Raw genomic sequence first — 19,593 nt, forward strand, 5'->3', positions numbered from 1 at the left:
CCTGCAAGTTACCTGTCGATTTAAACTTTTCTAAGTTCTATTGTCCCATCTAACAAATACAACAGGTATTGTTCTCTGTATAGTTTATTCACCAGGACCTTTAAATTTCTTCCAAGAGAAATATATCACTCATTGATTAATTTACCTGAACAAAAAATTGAACTGTCAATGATGGAAATACATGTACAAATAAGTAATTATGAAACTGCATGTGATGTTGTATTTATTCAATCAAAAACACATTTTCAATTTGTTTGATATAAACACTGATTTAAAAATTTTAAGTTGATTTCTGATCAAATTTCAACATTTTACCTATTAAAATTTGCTTTTTTTTTAGTCTGTTCACAATTTAAAACTTGAAATGATAATGTTTAAATAATGTATTCTTTATAACTGAACAACCACAAAAAACATGCAAATTCTTTAAAACATAAACGCATGCAGTAGTTCAAAAAAATCAGAAATAAACTTTTTTTAATTAAATCAGTGCTTATATTGAACAGATTGAAAATATATTATTGATATTGAATAAATACTGTATCACATGCAGTTTATGTGAGTTTATACATGTATTTCAGTGAACAAAGAAGATATTTTTTTGGTCAGGCAAATTAATCAATGAGTGATAGATTTCTCTTGCAAGAAATTTAAAGGTCCCATCAAATAAACTATACAGAGAACAATACCTGTTGTATTTGTTCAATGGGACAATAGAACTTACAAAAGTTTAAATGGACAGGTAACTTGCAGGTGAATCTATGGAAAACTATAATAGGGTTCGCAATAAGTTATTCTATTAAACACGTCAAAACAATTGAAGGTTTGTACCATGTCCAGAAGGTTTTGATCAAAAACTTATTTAATAGTCTCCTGAGTGTTTGTTGATACCAATAGTCTGAATTAATTTTGAAGGCAGATAATTCACTCATTGGACAGCCAATTGGTATTGACCTCGAGCATCACTAATGAGACATTTATTGTTGAATTGTGCATCTGGTGCAAAAAAATTAACATCATTTATGACTTTACTACCTACACTGGGTGGATGCCTTTGCTGTTAGTCCATGAGGGTAACACCAGTCAAGTTCCCAGTACCGAAGTACATGCAAATACTGATACTGATTAATTAAAATTTGCTGTTTTAATATATTACATATTCTTATGTTGTCCAGTATCACTGAAGAGTAGTTTATTGCCGAAAGGCACATCTTGTCAGAATTTATGTTTTATCAAAAGGGGAACGAGGACCTACCTAAACAACTGGTAAAATTGTTTTGGTTTTAGTAGAAGCTAAAAGTGTATAGAATTGTTGATGGGATCCATTATTTGTGGATGAGAACAAATCATCTTCAGGTGTTACCAGTAATATATACAAAGGCAACAGTAGTACACCTGCCAGGCGCCCGTTTCGTCTTAAAAGGACTCAAGACTTGCGCATATATCAAAGATTTTTAAGGCAAAATCAATAATGAAAACGCCAAAAGTTTTGCAAAATACGTCTAAAGTAACTTTTGTCATATGGTAGACACACTTGGTGTTTAAGTTCGTTCTTGAGACAAACCTTATTAGATTTTTTTGTTTGTTTTTTGTCTCTAACGATTTATTAAACAATAATAAGAATTTGTTAAGCTATACGCACTTCACATTTTCTCCTGTAACACACATATTGTGATCAGAATGCGATGTTGAAAACATAGAACAAGGTTGATAGTAAAAAAACATTTGGAAACAAGAAATTCCGAAAAGTGCCAGTCTTATGCTATTTATGCTTGTGGGTAGAAATACCTTGCTGTTACTAATTTTTTCAATACTAAATTGATAACATTTAAAGCATTCGCACTTCACATTTTCTCCTGTAACACATACCTTGTGATCAGAATGAGATGCTGAAAACATATTGTTGATAGTAAGAAGTAAGGCAATAAAAATACCAAACTCTGAGGAAATTTCAAAGCGGAAAATCCCTTATAATATAGTAAAACCAACAGCTCAAACACATGAAACGAATGGATAACAACTGTCATATTCCTTACTAGCTATATGCATTTTCCTATGTAGAAAATAGTCGGTTAAACCTGGGTTTTTAGCTAGCTAAACAGCTTAATTATATGACAGTCGTCATATTTCATTATATTGATAAAAATGAGTGAACCGAAACAAACAGACATAATAGGTGAAAATGTCAAAAATAGGTGTACAGCAGTCAACGGTAAAATTATTTCTTCAATAGATTGTATTTGGATCCGCCCAAAATTGACATTATCCGAATTCAAAATGCAAATGGTTATGTTAATTTATGTTGCAATTGTCGTCACCTTAAAAAAAAGTTTCATTAATGATCTTCCTACTTTCCTAGTTCTAAAGTTGAAACCCTACTTTTTCATGAACAACAAGGAGAAACTTATTGGTTAAAAAGAACCGCTCACCGACACACTTGAGTTATTCGTATAGCATGGAGAAGATGTATTAAATATGGTGTTCATAAAATAACTTTTGCCATAAAGAATGTCAAACAATATTTAAGCATGTTTAATTTCAATGTACATTTTAACAGATATATAACATGAAACAGCTAAACCTCCGTCATGAAAACAATGTAAGGTAACAAGTTCTACTAATGCATTTGTAGTGTATATTTTTCCCTATCTAACATAAGTTGATATAAACAATGGAATAGTATTGCAACAAATATTCTTTTCGATTCGTGTTATGAGATTGAGCTTTTGATTTTGCCATTTGATAAGGGACCTTCCGTTTTTCAATTTTCTTCGGAGTTCAGTATTTTTCTAATTTTACTTTTTACCATTTTTTACGATATGAATCTACTAACTTAAAAGAATATTCCTTTCATTTATAAATACATTGTATTATATTAGGAGGGAACTTACAATACATGACTGGCATCACATGATCATAGAAATTGAAAAAAAACCTAAACAACAATAATACAACCGATTGCATATATATATAAATATATATATTTGTTTGTTTCATGAACATGAGACAGTTTCTAGACTAATTACTGCAAACGTCATATGATTCAACAAATATCATGTGATCCCAAATGAGATTGACATAATTCTTAAATACGAATATTATAAAGAATTTAAATGACTGAAATAATGCCAATAAGTAATATCTATTTTAAGTGAATCACGTGATCCTTCATGTGACTCGAAACAAAATTGTATCGATTGATCTAACATGTCTAACATGTCTAATGCATGAAACTTCCCAAGCTCAGTTGTAAGATTTCAAACCAGAAGCCCCTAATAGATTTACAACATCAGTTTTACCGAATATGTTGGTGATGTGTCCATAAAAAATACATGGCGATAGTTACTACCGGGTTCTCTAAATGAATACAATGTTTTTGTAAACAAGAAGGATTATAATATTTTTGTTAATAAAGGTATGTTGTGAGTATAGATTGTTATATCACCTGTCCAGTAATCAGCACTTCTGCTGTGATATGTCACGACTAAAGTTATTAATTATATAGTCATAGTAAAAAGTCTTTATATTTTTTTTCTCTCCGAAATATGAAGGAACTTCCTTCTAATAAGTAGATTTTCTTGAAGTATCTTTCGGAACTTTGGGTTCTCAATGCTTTTTAACTCTGTACTATAGCCTCTTCAGATTATTTCATTCGAGCGTCACTGGACGTGCATGTGGAGTTTTTAAATTTAGACGACACCAGCTTCTAACGTACAAAATTTCAATACAGCTGGAATATATAATGATTGATGGATTGATTGGTGATCGCTTTACGCTGCATCATCACAAAAAGGCTATATCCCGGCGAAGTATATATATTGAGTTTAAACTAAGAAAACACAATGAACAAAACATTGCTATTTTTAATTATTTATAACAAAATAATATGGTATCATTTATTGATTTTTTTTATCGGTTCATATCCATGCATGTACATTTTAATCCTTGGTTTTGAGTAGTTTTTCCTCAGTTGTTTATATAAATTTTATGTATCTTATGTATTCAAGTAGACAAGGCATAAATATTCATATTTATTAAACTAGTGTTTATTTGTACAAATATAATCAGTTTATACATTTATGCGAAAAAATGATGTAAACTAATATCCAGAATTGAAATAAAGTTATAGTTATCAAGAAAAGATTGCAATGAACACGGCACTGTTTTATGTTTTAAACCTCGGTCACACCTTACGGATAGCTCAAACGGATGCCTAAAGCCTCGGTCACACCTTACCGGATAGCACGAACGGAAGCCTAACGGATGAAAATAAAAGTTGTCCGTTGATAAAATTGTTATCCGTTAGGAGTCCGTTGATGTACTGACCAAATAAAACGGACGCGTGACGAATGCATAACGTACACACAACGGATATGCAACGTACGAGAAACGGAAACGTAACGGACAGAACGGATGTCGAACGTACATCCAACGGACGAGTACCGCAAAACCGGACACCTAACGGAAGCGTACCGGATAAAACGGATGAACAAGATATACGGAAAAATTAAAGGCGACAATTATAATAATACATGTAAATCGCATAAATATTCAAAATGTTTCTGTGTAACTGGGTTTGGTTTGTTCTTCAAAATGCCGCCAAAGGGCAGTGTCTTGCCTGAATAAGAGCTTCAAGATTGCGAGGACGTGCCCTTACTCTATGATCGACTATGAATAATAATGATAGATAGGTATTCTCATAATACTGGTAACATTCCCAAATTATTGCCCTAATGAGATGTAACCTACAGATCAGAACTAGGAATCAGTATGTAAACAAAATTAATTATCTATGAATATTCTATTTCTCCCAAAAAGAGGTGTGGTTTGAGAAACAGAAGTGCACAAAATAGAAGAATGCATTGCTCATATCAATTATCGTTACCATGCAATCGTTTGATAATGAAAACATCTTTGGTCTACTTTGAATAAACTATCACAGAATAATGTCTCATTATGAATAATTTATATGAAATGTTCTTAATGCACGCTTCTTCTTTGAATTAAAAAATACCACAAACAAATTGTTGAGAACTATATATTTCCTACTTATATATTATAATCTAAGATATGCTATAGTTTTATCATACTTATTTGTAGTTACATACATATTAGCATGGTTTTTGGTTTTACATGAAGAGCCATGACAGAGAAAACAATGGAGAAAAGCGATGTCAATTCAACAGAGCCAACAGGGGAAAACATCTTAAATGACCAAATGTCTGGTGAGTGGAACTCGTCATCAGTACAAAAACGATATGTCATACTTAAGATGTTCATAACTGTTTGAGCATAAGCGCCTCTTCTTGTTTTCAAGAAGCTCCCAAAAAAGTATTTACAGAAATTAAATCAGATATCTAAATAGAGGTGAAATAGGAGGAGGATTATATACCAAGTATGCATATTCATCGTTAAATGAGTAAAACACACCCTTTCAAATATAAACCTGGTGATGTTAAAGTCAATGCACAAAGAGAACAAAGTTGTGGATATGAAAAGTAAAGCATATACTTGGTTATTGTAGTATTTATATTCCAGTATGGTCAATTTAGTCATGAAATCCGAAGGGCTGTCAATAACTTGACTGTTTGAAAACATTGATTTCAAGTAATTGTTTAAAAACCTCCTGGTAAGAAGCAATCATATACCAAGAAAATATGATCGACAAGAAACGTAAAGTCTTAAAATATTTTTTTCGGCCTGGAAAAAAATGTACCTTAGTCTAAAGATATTTATTTATAGTGGATTGGGAAGCAAGTTTTTGCAACTTATTATAATTCCTTTCCACTTTGCGGGTGCGAGTGCTGCCTTGTAGCGGCATTAACCTACTCTTTTTCGAAATCTACAAGGGTGTCTTTAACGTCCAAGAGATATGACTCTCTTAACACAGGTCAGCCATGTATCGTCCCCTTCCGACGGACTATCATCGTTTCCTCAAGACCATACTCGCAAATGGTGTCAAGAGAGAGCCGAAAATTCATTCCCTGAAAATTTCATCCCGGAACGGGAATCGAACCAGGAACCTTTTTGTTATTAGTCCGATGCACTAACCACTTCACCAAATGTACTTTATATACATGCAGTGCAGGAATCTGTTTACAGACAATTGGAAGTACTCAATAGGAAATTTTCCATTTTAGTTAAATTTTTACCGAACATTAGAAAGATGATCTCTACGTTTTAGTCCAGACATGAAGATCATATGTATTTGTGGTATTCTTTATGTTTAGTTCAATATGATAGATTCAATTAACACTTCCTCAAACCTTTCATTTTTTCCAGCTTCTTTTCATGCCCAACAAGAATGTCCGTAAATTAAAACTTGTCACAGGAGAAATAAAATTGAGACCCAGATGACAGTCAGATATCATGCAAATCAAGCAAAAATTAGACTGGTTTTCGGGCTAACAAAAACAGATTTATAAGACTGGCAAATGCATGAATGTAGCTAAAGCTTTTACGCTAATCAAAATGCGATGAAACTGATTTCAGGTACACCGCATTGACAAACGATGAGATTCTTCGCATGTGACCCTTTTTGAAACTATCTTTAAACATGGTAATTGTGTTACAACTTAAAAAAAAAATGGATGAGTTGATCACCCTCGAACTAATCTTATAAACATAAAAGATGCCATTTTCGATTTGAATGTAAATATTGTTCCTTTTGCAGATGCTATTTTAATGGAAAGACCTAATGTGTCCTGGGATAATGTTGCTGGATTAGATTCAGCAAAAAAGACATTGATAGAAGGTGTTGTTTTACCTCTCAAATATCCAGATTTGTTTTCCGGTATGTATTTACTTTTATTCATAGTGGGAAAATGAGACGAGCATGATCAAGTCACTGTCATCTAGATGTTATCTGAAATAACTTTTGAATAACATCCGATGCAAAATAAAAAAAACGTTAAACTGATAAGTATGAATTTTTTTACCAACCATTATAATCAAAGGCGTTTTAGGCGTGATCCTCTTTTCCTGTTTCTATTTGTTTTACCGAGATGTAGCGTGTAAACGAGTCATAGCATAACTCATTTTAAAGTGTGAAAATGAAAAGAAGAAGAGATTTGCATGCATAAAGTCCTATGTTTCACAAGGAATGAAGAGGATTAAGTCAAGTCGCATGCATAAACTGCTGTTATCGTGATGTTTTATGTGTAAAGACATTTTAAATAAGAAAATAAATAGTTGAAAAACTAATGAATATCTACTTTAAAATTCCGATCTAGTAAAGTTTGGGTTCGCGCCTCATGCTCATGTGATATCGTTTAGCTATCGACTCCACCTTGTCTATTTGTACGAAGAATAAGGACGACAACGACAGACAAATAAATCCAGGCTACATTTATAAACTGTGCCAAACAGATCTGTGTTTGAAATAATGTAATGAATTAGATACATATGTTACACATAACATAAGTAAGTATATGAAAGTTAAAAATAAGCCAACAATCCACATTTGTAAAGCAGCATTGAGAAATATAAACATGTAGGATGCAGATCATATGTAAAGATACACATACAGTTGTTTAGTTTTTGATTGTAGATTATAATATGAAAACTTGCTTTATTTTAGGAAGAAAAGGACGTCCTTGGCAAGGAATACTGCTATATGGGGTATGTATTCCCTTAAACGAAAAATATGTCTTTTATTCATAGTAACATTTTCTTTTTTTTTTTAACTGAAAACAATTTTTTTTTTAAATTTCCTGTTACAAAACTTTGAATTTTTCCAAAAACTAAGTATTTTCTTATCCCAGGAATAGATTACCTCAGTCGTATTTGGCACAACATTTTGAAATTTTGGGCCCTCAAATGCTTTCATATTTGTACTTGTTTGAATTTACAACTATTTTGATCTGAGCGTCAATGATGAGTCTAACGTAGACGAAACGCACATCTGGCGTATGCAATTATAATCCTAGTATCTTTGATAACAATTTGATTAATTTTTGAATGGCAATACAACAACCAAATAACGTGATGAGAAATCCCAAACGTATATTTATAAGTAAGGGGAGAATGTTTTCGTCTGAAAATGATGACCAGCAAACCTTTTTCTAAAATTTTGTAACTGGCATTTGAAACTCCGAGAATTGTAGAGTTATTACAAGTCTGGATCAAATATCAAAATCAAAAGGTGCATATATGACTATACACTCATAGATATACAAGTCTTACAATTTTGTACATCACAAAAAAAAACTTACGACTAAGACTGATCATAGGTCAAGTCATTAACAATTAAATACTTACGATCAATCTTACTCATTTTTTTTAGAAACCGACTTAAGACTTTCATTTTGTATGCAAATTCATGAGGGACGATAGAATAAAAAAGTTAAATATTCCAAACAAAATGAAAAAACATTTTGGACCCAATATTCAAAAAGCTTAGATGAGCTGAGGTTATTTATATTTTTAGTAAAACATCCTAACTATTAAAAAAAACTAAATATGTGGCAACAGTGAACTCACAATTGAAACCATATCGATTAAAAGTCATGTCAACATGTCTTATAGGAGGAAAATATTTTAATTACACAACAACTGAACACAAATTAAAGCTTTTCGATAATGGCGCTTTCATAATTAGGGTTGGAATCCTAATTTTAAAACAGATATCTTTCTTTTCTTTGTCGAATTGCAAAGCAATGTAAAGTCCACATTAGAAAATAAACACTCTTGAATTACTTTTTTAAATATTTAATTAGTTTTTATGATATTCAAGTCGATTGGTAAAACATCAAACGGTACTATTTTGACTGCAACAGATGCCCCTTGACAACATATCGTCTTAGTGGTACTCGATTCAAAAGATGTATAAAATGTTGGCATGCTAATACAACAAAAAGGAACAAATGTATAACAAATGTATAACCATTTCTAAAACATGAAATTTGAAATTCATGTAAATAAGCTTCATGTAAAATGTACGTAGAATTAATTTAGATATTTCAAAGCAATTTTAAATTAATTTCATATTAATTAACTTGATTTTTTAGATAATTATATACAAAACATCTGATTAAACAGTTACGTTTAAGTCTATGAGCTTTGGCTAGCAATAAAACCAGGTTCAAATTACCTCTTAATATCCTGCACCAAGTCATGAATATGGCAGTTTTTATCAAATAGTCCGTTTCTCTGTATATTGGCGTTTGTTTCAGTGTTTCTGTCATTTTGTTGTTTTTCTCTCATAAGGTGATGTGTTTCCCCTCTGGTTTAGTTTGTAGCCCAGTTTCTGGAGAAAATTCTTAAATTTGTTCATATTTAGAAGAAGTTTACTTCATATGCATTGCTTCCGTCCAGGAAGCAATTCCCCGATATATTTTTCGTATGCAAAGTGACCTCAATGTGACCCATCTCGTAAAAATCCGGTGATCGCAATACGCATGGATGTCCTTAAAATAAACTATTATCTGATTGTACATGTTAACCACGTGCTCAATGTCCATACTTTTTGTTGGTTGTTGACAAACAGGGGTTACAATTGTTAAACTTCGGCTTCAAAACACGAACTTTAATTACCTGCCATGTTTTCACAACAACACTGACCGATTGACAAAAAATTGACGATTATATACGAAATTTAGGCGAAAAAATTGATAAAATCGTGCACAGAAGACTAAGTTTATGATGTTTGTATGCATTGGTTCAAGAATTGAAATAACATCATTTTTCACCGGTCACTCGTTTCTTATGACTTTGAATAAAAAAATAAAATCACAAATATACTGAACTTCGAGGAAAATTCAAAACGGAAAGTTCCTTATCAAATGACAGAATCAAATGATAAAACACATCAAACGAATGGAGAACAACTGTCGTATTTCTTTAATACACCACAGAATTACCTTCCGTTGGTGCTAATATTTTCCTGTGCTTTCAGATAAACATTTTTACATTTTTCAACATTACCTCTTCTTAATTTATTTCAGCCACCAGGTACTGGCAAATCCGATCTCACCAAAGCATTAGCCACGGAGACTACCAATACATCCTTCTTTTATGTGTCGTCACGCAAGATATCATCTAAATGGTCAGACGGTGAAAAGTAAGGGCCGAAGCGGATATTCTTTCAAATAAACTTTTAATGCTTGAGCAAAATGTTTTTTTTTTAAAGACCTGTTATTTTAGGAAAACAAACATACTTCAAATGAAACGCATTTTTTTATATATACTAGGAGAAACAAAGTAGAATATCAAGATTTTAAACAGAAAGGCATATATAAACATGACCAAAAAACTAAATATAAAAGGACAAAGAACAAAACACAAAACACTTACCCCATAAAAGCGTGGTAAATACAATTTGCCCTGGAAAATAATAACTTACTCTGACACCAATGCTGACACATTAATTTATTTTTGGGGATCAATAACATTCGAAGATGTTAACTGAAAGTTGTGACTATTTGCATTTGTTTTTCTTGTCTTATAAGATATTGTATATTCAAATCTGCAGAATGAAAAAATAAATTTGAATATACTTTTGTTTTTGAAAAAATAATTCAAAAGGTGAACGATTTGACTGGTGAACTACAATTGCACCGACGATAACTGTACCAATTTATGAGTTGGTTGGGTAAATGTAAGGCGTTTTATGAATTTTATGATTTTCAGATTACTTCAAACATTATTTACTACAGCAAGGGAACACAAAAATAGTATAATCTTTATTGATGAAGTTGATGCTTTATGTGGGGATTGTAGTGAATATGAATCATTAAGGAGAGTAAAAACGGAATTCCTAATCCAGATGGGTGGTGAAAATAAAAACGTGCAGGTATTAGGAGCTACAAATACACCCTGGATGTTAGACGCGACTACTCGCAAAAGGTATCTCAAAGTCCAATTGTTTAGCGCATGTCAAATATTTCAAAATTATTGCATTTTTCTAAATGAAATTACATCTTATGAACTAGTCGTTCGAAATTCGGAAAATTCTTGAATTGCGACAGACAAGTAAATAAACTCATCATAGATATCAGGAGTGCAATTTTATATTTACGCCAGACGCGCGTTTCGTCTACAAAAGACTCAGTGACGCTCGAATGAAAAAAAGTTAAAAAGGCTAAATAAAGTAAGAAGGTGAAGAGCATTGAGGACCAAAAATTCCTAAATGTTTTGCCAAATACAGCTATGGTAATCTAATCATCAGGTAGAAAAGCCTTAGTATTTCAAAAATTCAAAGTTTTGTTAACAGTTAGGTTGTATAGTATTATTAGTTGTATTACCTCAACATCAGATGACCTACGCTGATGTATATATATATATATATATATATATATATACCTTGCTCAATTGCAAATCACAGCAATTTACGTTATCTTTTAATAAAATAGTACAAATACCGAACTTAGATGAAAATTAAAGACGGGAATTGCTAATCAAATGGCAAAACCAAAAACTCAAACACATGAAACGGATGGAAAGCAACTGTAATGTTTCTGACATGGTACGAGCATTTCCAAATGCAGAAAAATGTTGGATTAAACCTGGATTTATAGCTAGCTTAACCTCTCAATTTTCTTCACTTTAACATTCTCTACTTGTCATATCTATATAAAACTAATTTCATGTTGTGTCAAATTTTAACTGCCACACTAGAAAAATACGTTTCGTCTCGGAAGATTTGCTAGTAAATTGTATTAATTTTCTTATACATTTGTTGATCCAAGATTTATTTGGTTCGACATAAAAAAAAAATCGGATTTGAAAAATAATACATGCATTAATATAATGATTTTTAGATTCGAGAAGAGAATATGCATCCCGTTACCAGAAGCCTCGGTCAGATCTGAAATATTTAAAATACACTTACGCAATGCTGTTCACTCTCTAGCAGAGGAAGACTTCACAGAATTAGGAAAAAGAACAAATGGGTAGGTTCAAATTGAAACAAAACTCCGAGGCATTGTAATTATTATAAATAGTAAATATTTTGGCTGACTGTACATTCTCTTTGATGCATGTAGTATGCAAAAAGAAATGTTAAAAAGATCAAACATCTTCATTGTGAGGAATATCAAAGCGCCGGGTAATCCGCCCAAAGAGTGTGACGGAAAGTTGAAATGGAGACACTAATAAAGCAAAAGTGTTGAAGCACACAAACATCATATCTAATCGTATTGCTGATTCTAGAAATCATTATTTGCATAAAAATCATATGTTATCAATATTTTCAAATAAGCACAAAAATGGACTGCTGATAATTGTATTTATGTTCAGACTAGAAACGCAACGCCCTTATAAATAAGAAGATCATATAACCTACAGATAGTATTAGTTTAAGAAACACCAAAAATCCTAAATAATATAATATCAATTAAATGCAGTTGAACGTTAAAGAATGTTTATTGATTAATGGTTAATAAAATGTAATAATTTATCGATTCCTTATTCAAATGTAATTTGTTCATAATGTGCAGATTTTCTGGATATGACATACCAGTCGTTGTGAAAGAGGCTTTGATGGTCCCTGTTCGAAAATTACAGACTGCAACACATTTCAGAAAGGTAAATGTATATTTAGAGAAAGTTTCACGCAGTTCGTGTACCAAGTCAGGAATATGACCGTTGTTATCCATACGTTTGATGTGTTGCCATTTCTTTAAGGACAGAATTTTCCTCAGAGTGCGGCATTTCGTGATTTTACTTTTACCTGTAAACACAAACTTTGTCGAGATAATTGAATCTGGAAGACTTATCAGAAAGGCATTGCAGGTGTACGTCCCGAATGTATCACCAGCAGATGTCCAGATTTTCTTAACAAGAATTCCTCGATTCTGTTATGTTCTGCAAATGAATGTTAAAACAAATCGTAACACCGATGTTTTTCTACCTCAGGCCAAAGATAGACTCCGTAGGATTTAACACAATTTTCCAATTATTGTTTTTTTTCTTCAATTTATGGTAATTTCGTCGTTGATTTTATTGGTCAAATATTTGGTGTTAGGTCTACTGGTTAGCCTTGTGTAGAAGAGAAAGGCTCACATACAGGTAAATATCACGTGCATTTAAATCCATGTGAATCTCGAATGATTCACGTGCATAGCACAACTTTCTGGATCGATATTGCTCATTTCTCCTAAATTGTGTTGTGGGTTGGGTGTTTGGAATACTTGATTATAAGACATGCATTTTGTAGTTTTAACAGTTATAGGTTACACCAAAATTCCAAAAAATTGACACCGATGTGGTGACACGAATTATCAATGGTAAAATCACTTTATATAATTTTACTGCTCATAACATTTTTTCATTCTTTCTAATTAGAATATAAATTCTAATATGCACACTTTGCTCTTGTAACATATTTTTAAATGTGATTCACGGAGCAGGCAAAAACCAGATGGTCCGCAGGGTGCATCTTTATACGACCGCAGAGTTCTAACCCTGAACACTTGGGGCAAGTATGGACACAACATTCAAGCTTGATACAGCTCTGAATTTGGATTGTGATTAAATAGTTGACACAACATAGGTTTCTGACACAGAATAAATGTGGTCTAAGAACTTAAACTTAAAAACTTAAAAAAAAATTAAATTGGACATTTACCTATTATGGTCCAATATCCAAAATCTAAATACATGGTTAGATTCAGCATATATCAAAGAACCCAATATATTGAATTTTTGTTGAAATCAAACAAAGTTTAATTTTGGAACCCGATTTGGACCAACTTGAAAACTGGGCCTATAATTAAAAATCTAAATACATGTTTAGATTCAGGATATCATAGAACTCCAAGGATTACATTTGTGTTGATATCAAACAAAGTTAATTTTGGACCCCGATTTGGACTAACATGAAAACTGGGTCCATAATCAAAAATCTAAGTACACGTTTAGATTCAGCATATCAAAGAACCCCAAGAATTCAACTTTTGTTGAAATCAAACAAAGTTGAATTTGACCCCGATTTGGACCAACTTGAAAAATGGGTCCATAATCAAAAATCTAAGTACATGTTTAGATTCAGCATATCAAAGAACCCCAAAAATTCAATTTTTGTTGAAATCAAACAAAGTTTAATTTTGGACCCGATTTGGATCAACTTGAAAACTGGGCCCATATTCAAAAATCTAAGTACATGTTTAGATCAGCATATCAAAGAACCCCAAGAATTCAATTTTTGTTGAAATCAAACAAAGTTTAATTTTGGACCCGATTTGGACCAACTTGAAAACTTGGCCCATAATCAAAAATCTAAGTACATCTTTAGATCAGCATATCAAAGAACCCCAAGAATTGAATTTTTGTTAAAATCAAACTAAGTTTAATTTTGGACCCTTTGGACCTTAATGTAGACCAATTTAAAAACGGGACCAAAAATTAAGAATCTATATACACAGTAAGATTCGGAATATCAAAGAACCCCAATTATTCAATTTTTGATGAAATCAAACAAAGTTTAATTTTGAACCCTTTGGGCCTCTTATTCCTAAACTGTTGGGACCAAAACTCCCCAAATCAATCTCAACCTTCCTTTTATGGTCATAAACCTTGTGTTTAAATTTCACATATTTTTATTTACTTATACTAAAGTTATTGTGCAAAAACCAAGAAAAATGCTTATTTGGGCCCTTTTTTTGGCCCCTAATTCCTAAATTGTTGGGAAAAAAACTCCCAAAATCAATCCCAACCTTCCTTTTGTGGTCATAAACCTTGTGTTTAAATTTCATAGATTTCTATTTACTTAAACTGAAGTTATAGTGCGAAAACCAATGTGTCTTCGGACCACGACGACGACACCAACGTCATACCAATATACCGCCGCAATTTTTTTTTGCGGTCGTATAAAAAAACACTGCCCAAAATATAACATATCTCCTGTTTGCACAAAAGGTAACCAGAGCATCTAAGATATGCCCGATTTTTGGAGGGTTCATGTTGCCCAGTCTTTTTATAAGTTGTGCTTTGTCTACTCTTGTTTGTCTTTTTTTTTGGCCTGGGCGTTGTCAGTTTATTTCTGATATATCGGTTTGATTATCGTCATTTTCATTTAGTTAGTTTCTATTAAATGAAGATAAATAAACTGGTTTTTTTTTTTATACATTTATAGGTTGAAGAGGTGTGTAATAAGGACCCATTGGTAAGCGATACAATGAATCACCTTTTGATCCCATGTTCTTCGGAAGCGCAAGGAGCTATTAAAATGAGCTGGGTAGATGTGCCTAAAGACAGATTGTTTGAAACGAACGTATCCATGGTGAGTTTATTTCAATGATTCTATATCAACAAGTCATCTGAACATATTTTAATAAATATACTTGTCTATTTTCATTGTATGTGTTTTGAAATGTATTAATACAAACTCATTTACAAAGCAAATTATCTGGTCTCCTTGCAATGCAGCAATTTTCCAATTACCTAAATAATTATTTGTGTCTGCAGTTTACAAATGTGCAGAATTGTTATGAAAATATGAAAACATACACACATTGTCACGGTCACATTATCATTGTTCTATCCAATGTCTACTGGAAAATTCCAATAAAGATTAAATCATTCTTCGAGATGTTGATGGTCTTACAGTAGGCATATAATCAAAATGTTAACAAAACATGTGCATCACAGGACGATCTAATTATCTGTAGTTATCAACTGCCTTTTCGTCTTTAAATTCTGACATACATGATGATTTGGTTTCAGGGTGATATGCTTGAATCTCTAGTCAACTATAAACCGACAGTAACTGAAGATGATCTGAGGAAACTAGAAGAATTCACAAGAGACTTTGTCGCCCCAGTATAAATATATATGGCGTTGTTTTGTTTTATTAGTTTTAACATCTTCATTTAGTTGAAATGACATGCTTGCAAATCAATCAAACATTAAATCTACAAAATCCGATGATGGCCTGCAGAATACGGAACAATTTAAATAAACTCATCATAGATACCAGGATTAAAAATTCATATTTGTGACGGACAAGCGTTTTGTCTACAAAAGACTCATCAGTAATGTTTGAATCTCAAAAAGTGAAGAAAGGCAAAAAAAAGTACGAAATTCAAGTGCATTTAAGAGTTTGATTTAATTTCAGTTATGTTTTTATCTATAATATATATTTTTGTTTTGTCTTTCTTAATGTATTGGTCATGGCTTTGGTACTTTTCCCCACACTGTTGTGATTAAAGGCAAGAGTTTACTTCTTGAGACATGATATAACACACGATTAAATCATAAAAGTTATAATTGACAAAGAAGGTTTTCACTGGTTGATATATAATTTATTATATAAATGTTATCAAAGCTATATAAAGGTTTATAAATAACAACATAATAGAAAAATAAATAACAAAGTAGGCTGACAAACATAACATACATGCTTCATAGAAAAAGTGAATACATTGATTTGATTAAAACTACATCAGTTCATAACTAAATAACATAAATTACAGTGTTCTATGTAGCCCAAAACAGAGGGGTGCAACTCCTCTGTTCCCTTTGCAACTGTTCGAAAAATCTCTTTACAACACTATAAATTCAGCAAAAACACATAACTTTATTCAATCATTTATTTTTCTATATCTAAAAACATAATCAATTCGTCTCTTGTCAGTCAAGATACAGCACTAAAGTGTCCATCATCAAAATACTGTGCCCCTTTGCCCTGAAATCCTAGCTAGAACACTATATATTTAAAGGCAAAATCAAGTTGTATACATAACAGACTTATCAAAGTGTGAAAATCACATGCAAATGGTAAAGTACTTTATATTTTTGAATCTATTTACAAATATAACAGAAATTAAATATAAATGAGTAGTATTAATGCTCATTAAAAGGAAGGTTGGGATTGATTTTGGAGGTGATGGTTTCTTGAATGAATTGTTGAATAAAATAATACATTTAGAATTCAAGTTTGAAATTGTATATACATTATGTTTTGTTATATAATAAATAATTTACATTTACTAACAAGATTTGCAGATTTGAAAGATAAAGCCATACCATATCAGACTTATTTTCCTCTCTTGTCCAAATCTGTTGAATTTTAGATCTCATAGTTTTGCACTAGCTCTAAAGAAGCTTATCATTTCTTGATCTCCATATTTACTAATGTAACAATGTTGATGTAGAATAGTTCTTGTATAAAACGAAAAATTTCTTACACTATAATTTCTTATCAAACTATGTCCATTTTGACGTGCAATTCTAGTTGTCTTTTCATTAAAAATAAACCAATACTTCTGTCTTAGGTCTACTTCATACTTGGATATATTTTATGAATTAAATGTGTTTTAATATGCAATACTGTAAATCATTTATCTTAAATTAGACAAAACTGTTGTAGTTATAGGTTTGAATTCCTTTAAACATTCTTTTTACAGCAAAACAATTTCAATTATCATTTTATTTGCTGAGGACATACAGTACAGTTCCTAACAAATCAATAACTTTAATTGGCAAGCATTTTTGTAAATTTGTTTCCTTTGGAAACCTGTGACTATATTGTTGGTTGAAAATAAAAATAAAGATCTTTTTGTTTTTCTATTTGTAACATTCATATTACACTGGGATTATGAAAAAACAATAAAATTACCTAATTAAATTTGGATGGTAAATTTACTTCATTTAAACAATACTATCTTATTTGGAAGGTTCAATGAAATAATTTCTATGACTGGCTACATATGTTAACTGTCTTCATTCCTTGGGTAGAGGTATTGCTTGTTCGATTGATTCTTACTGAGTATCAATCCATAATTTGATAACTTATTAACTATGACATATTATTATAAAAGACAATTCACTCCCATGTCTTTACAAAGTCATTTAATTTCTTCAGATAGTCTTCATCTATTGATGGTTTAGTTCCATTCAAAGATTTCAATATATCATCCTGAAAGCAAAAAAAGAATAAAGGTGTTATTCAACATGTACTAAATGTTACTCTTATCAATCTTTAAGAATTATTTGTAAAGTTATTTAGGTTTTCAGCCAAAGAACAATTAAGATGCCAATCAAGTAATGTTACTTTTTATAATATTTAAAAATCACTTAAAACACAAATTCCTCTCATTGTGACTGCAACCAGATACACATTATGTGATTTATCATTCAGAACAGATGGACAGTCAACCTCAATCAATACCCTTTACTTTAAAATTGAGGATTCATGAATAAAATTTCATTGCAAAACTTTTAATCAACTGAGAATATAACATTACAGAAATTGTAAGTACATGTACTATGATAGACTTACATTTGTTACTGTAGGTTCTGACAGTTTATCTTCTGATACATCAAACCAGGACATTTCTATAGCCATGGAGTCTTGTGAGGCACAGGGTGTCAAAAGGTCATCCACTACAACTTCAGGATCAGTCAAACTTGGTCCTTGTACCTATATAAACAAATACACAAGGGTTCAAAAGGTCATCTAATACAACACCAGGATCAGTCAAACTTTGTCCTTGTACCTATATAAACAAATACACAAGGGGTCAAAAGGTCATCTACTACAACATCAGGATCAGTCAAACTAGGTCCTTGTACCTATATAAACAAAAACACATACAAAAACTTCAAGTTAATGTCATTTTGAAACAACACTTATTTTGGGGTCAAAATTTATATTGGTTGCATCTTCTACAAATTTTTACTTTCTTTATATTTTTCTGCTTAACTTCATCTAAAATTGAGAATGGAAATGGGGAATGTGTCAAAGAGACAACAACCCGACCAAATAAAAAACAACAGCAGAGGGTCACCAACAGGTCTTCAATGTAGCGAGAAATTCCCGCACCCGGAGGCGTCCTTCAGCTGGCCCCTAAACAAATATATACTAGTCCAGTGATAATGAACGCCATACTAATTTCCAAATTGTACACAAGAAACTAAAATTAAAATAATACAAGACTAACAAAGGCCAGAGGCTCCTGACTTGGGACAGGCGCAAAAATGCGGCAATGTAGTAAAGTAAACGCCTAGCATTAATTCAGTCCAGAAATCATTTGTTACACAAAATTACAATAACTATTGGTTTCATAAGATTTGACATCATTTACGTTCATTAACTTATCATGTGGGTACCTATCCTCAAAGGCTGAACATAATAATTAATATCCTTTTTTTATGCCAGAGAAATTTTAGGGTACATATTCATCAATATTTCTTACCTTTTTGAAGTGTGTAGCATTTTGAATTTTGCGTATAGGTGCCATTGCAGCATCTCTTACTATAGAAGAAATATCTGCCCCTGTATATCTGGAAATTATAAATTAAAATTATAATAGGAATTTCTAAAAATACTGGACCAATCAACAAACCATATCAACCACCAACATTGTTTCTTAAAAAAATCTAAATCAGATATAAACAAAGAGAAACAACACACAGTACAGATACCCTGAATTGATAAAATTGGGTAGGTTAACCCTTTTTAAGTTTGCCCAAACTACAGCTTTTGAAAAAGATCTTATATTTTAAACTAAATATGCATCAAGGAAATGTTGCTGGTTGGCTGTACATACCTCGTCTTCAGCAAGTTAGTATTGGCAGGGTGTAGGACCATAACTGCTCATACTTGTATAGTTACTTATTATAGTGTGTTAAAACTGAATATGGAAATAAAAC

At 31.6% G+C, this 19,593-nt stretch overlaps 2 protein-coding genes across 11 annotated transcripts in view; one reads left to right on the forward strand and one right to left on the reverse strand.

The window, feature by feature from the left end:
- The first annotated feature begins 3,193 nt into the window (after positions 1-3,193).
- LOC139523130 (vacuolar protein sorting-associated protein 4B-like) lies at positions 3,194-16,464 on the forward strand. The gene is made up of 10 exons (XM_071316927.1): positions 3,194-3,415; positions 5,101-5,225; positions 6,674-6,793; positions 7,580-7,620; positions 9,945-10,060; positions 10,630-10,845; positions 11,760-11,891; positions 12,438-12,525; positions 15,074-15,220; positions 15,664-16,464. The coding sequence occupies exons 2-10, from the start codon at positions 5,144-5,146 to the stop codon at positions 15,763-15,765; spliced, it is 1,044 nt and encodes a 347-aa protein (XP_071173028.1). The 5' UTR covers positions 3,194-3,415; positions 5,101-5,143; the 3' UTR covers positions 15,766-16,464.
- The window catches only part of LOC139523129 (vacuolar protein sorting-associated protein 4B-like), a 41,597-nt gene continuing 38,223 nt past the window's right edge, over positions 16,220-19,593 (reverse strand). For 7 of the 10 annotated variants that reach the window (XM_071316923.1, XM_071316916.1, XM_071316921.1 and 4 more), the window contains exons 10-12: positions 19,137-19,224; positions 18,221-18,361; positions 16,220-17,857 (exon numbers count right to left, since the gene is read on the reverse strand). In XM_071316923.1, coding sequence (XP_071173024.1) covers positions 17,765-17,857; positions 18,221-18,361; positions 19,137-19,224 — 322 coding nt within the window. In that variant the 3' untranslated portion in view covers positions 16,220-17,764. Of the gene's footprint in view, positions 17,858-18,220; positions 18,362-18,408; positions 18,514-19,136; positions 19,225-19,593 lie in introns of those variants that run through there. The other 3 variants (XM_071316922.1, XM_071316925.1, XM_071316926.1) reach the window with 2 other exon arrangements.

This window comes from Mytilus edulis, chromosome 5 (assembly GCF_963676685.1).
Source record: "Mytilus edulis chromosome 5, xbMytEdul2.2, whole genome shotgun sequence".
NCBI lineage: Eukaryota > Metazoa > Mollusca > Bivalvia > Mytilida > Mytilidae > Mytilus > Mytilus edulis.

Bases quoted from the DNA above. Each gene is read 5' to 3' on its own strand.
- LOC139523130 (XM_071316927.1), top strand. From the start codon at position 5,144: ATGACAGAGAAAACAATGGAGAAAAGCGATGTCAATTCAACAGAGCCA. The intron at 10,846-11,759 runs GTATCTCAAAGT...AATGATTTTTAG, and splicing joins GACGCGACTACTCGCAAAAG to ATTCGAGAAGAGAATATGCA. The intron at 15,221-15,663 runs GTGAGTTTATTT...ATTTGGTTTCAG, and splicing joins TTGAAACGAACGTATCCATG to GGTGATATGCTTGAATCTCT.